This window comes from Pholis gunnellus (genome assembly GCF_910591455.1).
Source record: "Pholis gunnellus genome assembly, chromosome: 8".
Lineage (NCBI taxonomy): Eukaryota > Metazoa > Chordata > Actinopteri > Perciformes > Pholidae > Pholis > Pholis gunnellus.
The window spans coordinates 10,334,239-10,344,525 of record NC_136534.1 but is presented as its reverse complement, the minus strand read 5'-3'; the positions used below and the strand labels follow the sequence as shown (position 1 = coordinate 10,344,525).

The 10,287-nt window shown below is 41.8% G+C and overlaps 1 protein-coding gene across 1 annotated transcript; it reads left to right on the top strand.

Moving 5' to 3' along the window:
• Nucleotides 1-614: 614 nt before the first annotated feature.
• On the top strand, nt 615-9,731 carry trmt11 (tRNA methyltransferase 11 homolog; the record flags this gene model as incomplete). The annotated part of the gene is made up of 13 exons (XM_079164930.1): nt 615-692; nt 1,449-1,514; nt 1,671-1,744; nt 1,898-1,979; nt 2,120-2,212; nt 2,309-2,443; nt 2,528-2,684; nt 2,782-2,862; nt 3,040-3,204; nt 3,450-3,522; nt 3,755-3,889; nt 7,251-7,371; nt 9,426-9,731. The coding sequence occupies 13 exons, from the start codon at nt 615-617 to the stop codon at nt 9,564-9,566; spliced, it is 1,401 nt and encodes a 466-aa protein (XP_079021056.1). The 3' UTR covers nt 9,567-9,731.
• Between the last annotated feature and the right edge of the window lie 556 nt (nt 9,732-10,287).

The window sequence follows — 10,287 nt, the reverse complement described above, 5'->3', positions numbered from 1 at the left end:
CTAGAAGAAGTGAACACACTGCTTTGGAAAGTGACCTACACAACCCTACAGACATTTGTAGTAAACAATGATTAAACATGATCGAACTTACACGCTGCACACTGATTCGATCCTCACTTCATCTGCATTAATGTCTCATTGTTGCCAAAGTGGAAAAAAAAAATTATTTTGTTACACTGTTACTGTGCAGAACTACTTCACAATACAGTCCTGCAGCACTGCTGACAGCAGTAAGAGTGCGGATGCTTTTCCGTCCAAAGGCAAAACCGCTGTGATGGACATCTGTCTCGGCCAATGGGCTGTTAGAAGAGATCTGAGCAGCCAATCACTGATCAGAGAGGGAGGCTCTGTTAAAGTGCCGGTGAAGCAAAGCAGATTACAGTTTTGAGAGGTGAGTTTATCCTTGCACGTAAGAGCAGAAGAGCGAGTTTCAGATGAGATAAAGTTGCTTATTAGTGACATGTTATTGTTTTAGTGAATACAAAAGAATAATAATTAGTTGCACAAAAATGAAAGATAATATCATTCTTCTCCGTTTATGGTAATTTGCTCCCCAAGCGGTACTACTTCACAACCCGGTTTCAAGCCGGACGTATTTTGAATCCGCAACAAATATGGCGACCTCCAACAGTCGATCATGCCTCCAGTACCTCTTGCATCTTGCCCAAGATAATCTGGATTTCAGATTGCCGGTAACCTTCATAAACTACTATCAGTTTCTGTCTGGCTCTTGTTGTGGATGTTTAAGTTTAATTCGTGAAATTTGGCAGATAAGACTCCCTCCTCCCGCTGCGTGCTGCGTTAGCTACGTGCTAATTCAAACTGTCAAAACGGAGTGGATACATTTAGGCTTTGGTTTCACGTGACAATTTACCGATGTTTTATCACATGATAATAACAACACAATACGACTTAATTAATCCACCTGTACCTCCATCGACCTGGTGATAAACTGGTAGTTAACACTTGCCTGATCTCTAGCTTCTTTCTTATCATAAATATAACCACGTGAATAGGACCCATATGCTTGTTAGCACACATGGACCTGTGGACATACATTATAAATAGATTATAGACTGTTTCAACGGAATTGCATTGCTAGGCAACAGCTTGGGTCCATATATACTTCCTGTCAGCTGATGGCATTCACATACACTGCAACAGGAAATAAACTGGGACACGTGGCATGTTTACATTTACATTTACTATGAAATAGCCTATTTTTAGAGTTAAACTGCAGTAATCGCACACTTGTTAATAAGCAGAATCATGTTCACTTGTTCTTAAATGGGATCCTGTGGCATCTTAATCATCCCACAAGGATCCACACTGATTTTACACATGAAGATGCATTTATTTTGCATGAGAAGTACTGCTCAGTCTGTGAAAACAAGACCATAATCATGCATATGAGGGTTTTTTTGTGATTTATGTGCTCATTCACGCAGGAGATTAAGGCCTTGCTCGCTCTCAGAGGAAAACCATTCCATCCGAGTGGAAACTTCCAAGAAAAGGTTTGCAAGTCAAATGCACTTCTTTCAAAACTTGTCCTATTTACCCAACTGCTGTATAATAAAATGTTTGGCTATAATTATTGCTGATTTGATAGCGACCTCATCAGAAGGTTTCTGTTCCACAAAGTCACACATTTTCTTGCCTCTTGTCTGCAGACTCCTTTCTGGTGTCTGGATGGTTTGTCCGAGGTGGATGTCCGCGGCGTCATGGCCAGATCTGTTTGTGCAAAGTAAGTGTTTTAGCTTTGAGCGAAGGTAGGCGATGGCCTTAACATGCTGCATATATTCCCGTCCATTTAAATATGTGCCTTGTTGCTTTGGTAGTATTTCTCTACTACAGTGGCTGAAATGACGCTGTAGTTCATGTTGCATTATCCTTGCAGGTCTGCTTTTGAACTTTGGGGCCACGGACAAACACACAGTGAACTCAGAACATCCCTCTTGAACTACCCATCAGAGAACATGGTTTGAGATGCTACTGTTTATAGTCCTGTTGTGTTGGACCGACCAATCACTGCAATTCTAGAAAGTATTTTCACATGAAACATACAGAGTCTAAGCTTGTCGTGTCAAATTTCTTGCTCTTCCTCCTCATTCCTCTACAGTCACCATTCATGCACAAAGACTCAACTTACAGAATCAATGTCTACACTTTCAACAAGACTCTGGAGTTTGCAGACAGAATCAAAAGGATTGATGTGAGCAGAATGCAGATCAACGAATGAATGAGCTGATGTGAAAACATCGAAACGTGTGCGTATGACCTCTTTGAACGATCCGTGTCCTCCCACCAGGCTATGGAGTATCTTCCGTTTGAAGGAGTGGTGAGCCTGAAGAGCGCACAGCACATCTTCTGTTTGTTGGAAGATTACGGCACAGACCCCAACGACATCCCTGAGCACCCAAACTACATCTATTTCGGCCGATGGGTGAGATACATTTGACTGTTTGTTTACATTTGAAAAATAAAGAGGTGATGTGCAACTTTTCATCTTTACACACTCCTGCACCAGATAGCGGATGGACAACGTGAACTGATCCGCTCTCACAGTGTGAAGAACAGACACTTCATAGGGAACACCAGTATGGATGCTGGGCTCTCATTCATTATGGCCAACCACGCTAAGGTCAATGAGAATGACATCGTCTTTGACCCGTTTGTCGGCACAGGTGAGAAAATCCTGTCGCTGACACTCACTCACCTACATAGAATATAGCATAGACGGTCACGCACTTGAATGGGTCTTTGTCTGTTGATCTGTTTTAGGGAGCCTGTTGGTAGCATGTTCTCACTTTAGAGCCTACGTCTGCGGAACGGATATCGATTACAACACTATTCATGGCAGAGGTAAGTTTAGTCTACTTAAGTTAGGATTGTGGCTTTAGTTTATACTTACATTCTGTTTTAATCCGAGCTTACAAATATTGCTTCTAGTCATGTCTGTGTTCAGAACCGACAGCGGCAGGAGCCTGCTTTGAATTTCAGACACTATCCAAATGTCCTAAAGGTGCTGTTGTCTCTCAGGTCGTTCAAGCCGTAAAGACCAGATGTGGCGCGGACCTGATGAGAATATCAGAGCCAACCTGCGGCAGTATGGAACAGAGGAGATGTATTTAGATGTAATGGTGTCTGATGCTTCCAAACCTGTGTGGAGGGAGGCAGCTCTGTTTGATGCCATCATTACTGATCGTAGGTCCTAAGTTCATTCTTAACAGGCTGTTAACACTTTGGGCATGCCGAGTATGAAAACTTGTCATAAATGTGTCTATAGCTTTTGTGATTCTTGCAGGTCACTTAAAAAAAACATGTCACTGAAGCAGCAAACGTGTGTTCCAGCTACGTCTGTGCAGAGTATTGCATTCATCTCATAATAGGATCATCTTTGTCCTTTGTCTTTCTTGTTCGTGGTTGTTGTGTGGTGCTTCTGACATCAGCTCCGTACGGTATCAGAGAGTCCACGAGGAGAACGGGCTCCCACAAAGATGTTACGAAACCCCCTGACGGCATGTAAGTACGACTGACACTCTATGACTTCATGACAAAATGTACCTTCATTTGTACAGTAGGGTCACATTTTATTCTACTCTCTGCAGTTATCATTATATGTTCTCAGTAACATAGCCCGATTAGGTGAAAAAATGCTTTTAAAGAAAATCCTTTGAAACATTTTGTTCATCATGTTAAATGTTATGTCTGTGGCTCTGGTCTAAACCTGTTTGTGTTGATTTGATTCTTCCAGCTATACAGAGTCTCACGTCCCTGTGTCACAGGCGTACCACCTGAGTGACATCTTCACAGATCTGTTAAACTTCTCTGCCCACCACCTGGTCTTGGGTGGGAGGCTCGTCTATTGGCTGCCTGTCTACAGACCAGAGTGAGTATACATACGTATTGTACTGTGTCATTAGCTGATAATATAAAGGTCTTTTAATATGCCGAGTATGCTGCTACAGATACTATTTCAAGAAACTTTAGCCTCTCACAGTAACATCCAGTTCTTTAAAGCGTTATTTGAGCAGTCAAACTGTGTCTGTCACTTTGATTGTTGTTGTTGTTTAAGAACAGGCTTCGTGCGTGAAGATTTATATTTCAATACTCGATTTGAAGTGAACTTTGTCCTCATGGGCTTATATTAGGAACCCCTTTTACTGGTGCTTCTTCAATTAATAATTTGTATCAATAGGGGGCAGGCTCAAACCATAAACCAGAACTGCACAATGTAGGCTTGTCCCACCCAATAAATAAACCTACAGCATTTAAATCTTTTGTTGGCCTAATTAATTGCCTAGTTGCCAAACAACTTGAAGCAAAGCATACTTTATAATGTTAACACTATAATGTAAACATTTTATAAAATGTAATTTTGGCATATAATTCAATTAGTAGATAAGTTGTGAGGAAGTGTAAATGTAGTCGGAAATGTCTGTTTTGTTAATCAGTTGAATATTAACAAATTAGTTTATGAGCTGCTAAATGCTTTTAAAACCTAGGGTTGTGTAGAATTTCCCCGTAGCACTATTCCATTCCCGCTCCTGTAAAACGTCATCCTGCGGGTGTAACCACCTGTGTGAATGACAGTGTTTATACAGAATAGTATACAGGTGTGTTGAGGTTTTTCCACTCTAACAGCTGGGTCACAGTAAACCACAAAGGGCTTATACTATGCAAGACGGCTCTTCTGAAACAAAGTTGTGCATTGTCTAATGTTTTGTGCACGAGCAGAAAGTGAAGTGCTGACTCGAAGTGCAGGTGTTTGACTCTAAAAGGTATGAACCACAACAGACAGGGGCAGCAACGGTAGTTTGGGAAAGAAAAACCCTGCAGGCCTGCAACTCCTTCTGGTCACTGATTATAAGACCGGGGAAGGGATGAGATAATCACGCATCCTCTGGTTTTTATATGTCTGTCTGAATGTGTGTGAGTGAAAGAACAAACACAAAAGCAAACCTTTGCTCATATCCCCCTGTGTGTGTGTGTGTGTGTGTGTGTGTGTGTGTGTGTGTGTGTGTGTGTGTGTGTGTGTGTGTGTGTGTGTGTGTGTGTGTGTGTGTGTATATGCATCCGTACATATGCATGATTGTGTGTGGTCTTGTGTATGAGCCCATGCATACATGTGTGTCATCATGTTCACACATTTGTCTTTGCTACTCATCTACCAGCGCTTGACTCTGTGCCTGCCAGAGCGCCGTGCCAAAATAAACGTCTGAGGTCAGGCAAGTCAGATATTTGAACTATCTGTCTCTGCAGTCTGTCTGACCTGTGTGTGTGTGTGTGTGTGTGTGTGTGTGTGTGTGTGTGTGTGTGTGTGTGTGTGTTTCTGTGTACAATCACACGTAAGTCTGTGTGTGTAAGCCCAGACGTAGCCTGTCTCCTGGGCCTAATCTGGGGCTCTACAGGGGCGATATCGTGTTTCTGTCACCCCCACATACAGTATTGTGTGTATCTGCGTCCATGGATTTGATAGAAACAGTTGGGATTGTGTGTGTCTGCCTGCTCCATGAGAATAGCGTGACTGTGTGTGTGTGTGTGTGTGTGTGTGTGTGAGATGATGACAGGTGACACACAGTCCTCTCAGCAAAAGACGGCGTCTAGACCACGTTAGACCCCTTAAGTTTCTCCCCTTAAAAAATAAATGGAGGAAAACGTATCAAGACAGATGGTGGAATATCAGTCATCACAGCCATTAAGTGTCCTAATTACAACATAAACAAGTGAGGAGAAGAAACAAAGTGGCTGTATTGTCAGAAGTAAGGGGATACGTATAAATGAGTGTAAATGAGACATGTTCTCATTTGCAGGTCATCATTTTTTACTCCAGTGTAAATTTCGTGACATTTTCTCTCATTTAATGATACCAGATCTTCTACTAGAGACAACTGTCCCCGGCTTCTGCTTCAGCATCAGATTTAGCATACTGTGAAATTGGTGTCCTACATTTGCTGGAATTTAAAATAGTGTGGGAGAAATAATAATAATTTGGAAATGTATTTGATCCATTTTAAAAAGGCAGACTGAGTACTGGTTTCCTTAAATGTATAGACTCCTAAATAATACCTCTCAATCCTCACTTATGACCCACTCGAACGGTGTATTAACAGAGACCCTGTCCTCTTCTTGCTTTTCCTCTCTTTTTATTGTTCTGCGCTTGTGATGTTTGCGATCTACAAAAACATAGCAACCAGGTGCCACATTGTAAGCACGCACTTAAGAGGAGGGGCCAACTTTGAAGGCTGTGTTTGCAAACCGACAAATCAAACTCATTGTGCAATCGTATGTTTAACGTTTTAGCCAATCAAAATGCATCATCATGGCAAAAACAAAAAAATGGTTTCAGCTCGTGTGGTCGTGTCTAAATGGTTACCCACAAGTTGCAAAAAACTCTGGCGAGACTCGCTGCCCATTGACCATGGGTCGATGGGCATCTGGCTCTATTGTGGTCAACAATCTTGCGATAGTTTTGCAACTTCTAGACCAGACCCATTAGTGTGAGACAAATAAAGCCAGTGAGCTGTAGCATTTTGTGCAAAAGTGTCCTTTACAAAGTCATCAACTCTGATAGAAAACAAAGCTCTAAGGGGTCAAAGACGACCCCTGCCTTCACTCGGACATTCAAACTAGCTCGGGCTCTCCACCAGGGACCCCTGATTGGCAGCAGAGAATCATCACCTGGCTACATCACCGTTAGTCACCCTGACGACCAAACATCCCATCGCCGCAGAGGCCCACATGTGGTCATGGCAACGGGGCAGACAAACAATCTGGCTTTGAGTCGGACTGTTGCTACTTTGATGGTGGTTAGGAGAAAGTGCTACTGACACAAATATGCAAACACATACATCATCCACTGTTAATAGGCCCTAACCTGGCCTGGCTAGCGATGACAGAGCCAGCAGTCGACCTGTCGGGTCAGAGTCACTTTTTCCACCTTCATCTTTGCACAGAATGAGCTACGTTAGCTTCACCAGCCGTGGTTACACTGCGCTGGTAGAATATTTAGTGATTTGATAGGTGAACGGGTATCTTTTTGACTGGATTAGCCTCTATCCGTATCCCAGCAGGCTTTTTTATGGCCTCCAGATATTAGTATAGATAATAGGAAGTGCATTGTTTTCACCGGGGCCTTAAACATTCCTCTCATTTAGCTCTTTAGGTTTAAATGGAGTTGCTCTACCTCTGTTTTTCAGTCTTTTCGTTCCCAACGTGTAACTACGAGTGTGAATGTGTCCCCTTTTCAGGTACTGTGAGGAGATGGTGCCGCTTCACCCATGTCTCCGTCTCATCAGTAACTGTGAGCAGACACTCTCCAGCCACACCTCACGACGCCTGATCACCATGGAGAAGATCAAGAAGCCTGAGGTGTGTTTCTCCTCTATAAGAATTTATTTTATATTCAATATTTTAGTCAAATGAATACCTTAGAAGAGTCTGTTGGTTGGATTAAACAAGCAATTTCAGTAAGTCACCTTGGGCTCTGGGGAATTTTATACCTACTATGTTCCTCCCTATTATAGACAAAATGATTGAGAAGAAATTGGCAGAATGAGTCTTTAGTTGCCATCCTAGTTTTCATTAAGGCCTGTGTTTGAGCTTGTAAGGTTTGAGGACATCCGGAGATGCGGGCTTATTTAAAAAAACAAAGATGAAATGTAATATTTTCTTGCATAGTTTGGTGTGTTTATAGGATTTAAATGTGCATTTTTCTTCTGATTCCTCTGATGTGGCTGTAAAGTTGACCATATCATCTAATTGTAGGCATTATTTTTAATTAGAAACACAACTTCCTCAATATATTGTTTTAAGTTATGTGTTGAAGTTGCAGTTTTTGCACCATACCAACCTGTATACTGTAGGCTGCAGAATTAGTTTACTGTTTTAAATGCGACCACGTGTGTGACTGTCCTTTCATATTTTTTTAATCTGTATTTCTTAATCACATAGGTATGTGTCATGCAAGTGTATGTGTATGTTTTTTACATGTCATCCCAATGGAAGTGATGGTGTCTGTCTGTGTTAAATCCTCAACATCTGGCTGTGATTGGCTCATTTCTCTTATACTGGAACTCTAAATAGCTTAATCACACATGTTATGGGAAATAATCCATCTTTGGATCTGAAATCCATTCCACTTAAAAAAAACAACAAATTGCTCCCATAAAGGGGCCCCGTATGACACACACACACAGCTGTCTGATCTTATCTGACTGTTATCTGTCTCAGGTCGCAGAGTTTTCTCCTTTCCAAATAGGCCTCAATCTGCACCTATTGGCACTCGTTCATCAGGGTTCACAGCTTAGTGTGTGTGTGTGTGTGTGTGTGTGTGTGTGTGTGTGTGTGTGTGTGTGTGTGTGTGTGTGTGTGTGTGTGTGTGTGTGTGTGTGTGTGTGTGTGTGTGTGTGTGTGTGTGTGTGTGTGTAGGTGTGTGTGTGTGTGTGTGTGTGTGTGTGTGTGTGTGTGTGAACACCTAAATGTGTTTGTATGCCTTTGATACATGCACACGTGTCCACACTGTTTGTTTTGACAATAATGGGGCCAGCCTAATTGCTTTAAAACGTTTCCTGTTAAACTCGAGCAGAAAAACATCTCTTATTTATTGGGTGTGACAAAATGTGTTTGGTGGCCATAAATTACTTGTTATCCAAATGAGTTTGACTGACTTTATTTCTACTGTTTTCAGTTGTTTGTAGTTAATTCCCTCTGCCCTTATTCATTTGGGGGTTACGACTACGTTGTCAGTCTTGTTACCAAGAGTTTTCCTTCAGAGTAGTCATGGAAACTGTTTTCAGGTTACTTGGCAGCATGGGATAGCAAAAGAGAGGTGTTGCTGACAAATTACAGGCCCAGCTTTGGAGTCATCACTTCCAACTCAACTCACCTCATTATTCCTCTACCCAGCATCTCTCTTCCTCCCTTCATCCCTCCGTTGACCAGCAGCTACCTTACAGCCAAGACAAACTGTTTAACTGAAGAGATTCAGTTCATATACATTGTTAATATATACAGTCTCAATCCTGTTCCTTAATGCAAACATGGAAAAAGTATGCAAACCTTGTGATGCTAATATTATACTGACATGTAGTGGGAGTTGTTTCATTGACTGGAAATATGGAAGAGCTGCTTCAACTTTTGCAACTTACCGTTGTATTAATATGGTGGTATCAAATGTTTAGTCTCAGCACACACTGCCTTTGAGAGAGACAAAGCATTACCAGGTAGCTCCATATTTATTTATTTATTTGTCTTTAACAAGCTGTGTGTTTGAATGGCAGAAGTTAAATAAATATCTGTATTCCACTACCTATAATGTGGCTAAATGCTCTAAGAAGTTCTCTCTGTTCTTTCTAATTGGGGGGAGAACCGGCAGCACTTTTCGTCAGTTCATTACGATAACCTCTACATTTGTCTCCTTACAGGAATTTGACAGCCTGGCTCAACTTGCAGACACACGTTTCAGTCCTTACCAGGGACACAACGCCTTCAGAGAAAAGTATTTCAGTGGACTAAACAAGAGGTGTGCCAAGGAGGACAACAAACCTGTTGTCAATGGAGAGTGACCGAATGGCCTGCCTCGCGGTGAAGTGTGTCTTTATAGAATAGAAAAAGCAAGTGCACACAAGATTCAGAACGTGGTGGCCTGAAAGAGGGGAACGAACTGATAACTTGTTGTAGTTTTAATTTTTCTAAACTTTTCACATTATTTTAATTATGATTCTTTATATGCCTGTACTTATTGCTTTGCAAATAAATTGATAAAACAAGGGTCCTTTACTGAGTGCTGACTATTTAAACTACAGTTACTACACAGACAGTTGACTGCATGAATGGGGGGGGGGGGGGGGGGGGTTCCACTGCCAAGATGGAGACGGCCGGAGCCACCCACTTTAAGCTTCACAGCGGCATCTTAGAACCGTTTGGATGACGTTACAGAGACTACAACCATGTTTTACACAGTCTATGCACGAGAGGGTGAAGCTAAGTACAACAAAACACGCAATAAGACATTTTTAGACGACCAAAATATTGCGATTGACTCTCATAAACTGAAAACACACTGTAGGTTAATGTTCTAAGACAAAAAGACGGACTCCACCCAAACTGGAGTGACCAGTCACTCTCAAGGTAGCCACACCCTAAAGCATACCCTGCTTTATCGTCTATTTGACTCTAAATGGGACCATCATTTACTAGATGGACATCATTCTCTATTGAAGAAGACTTGAAACAAAGACTTGAAACTAAACTTTTCATTTTCTCATAGAGTTCTATACAATCCGA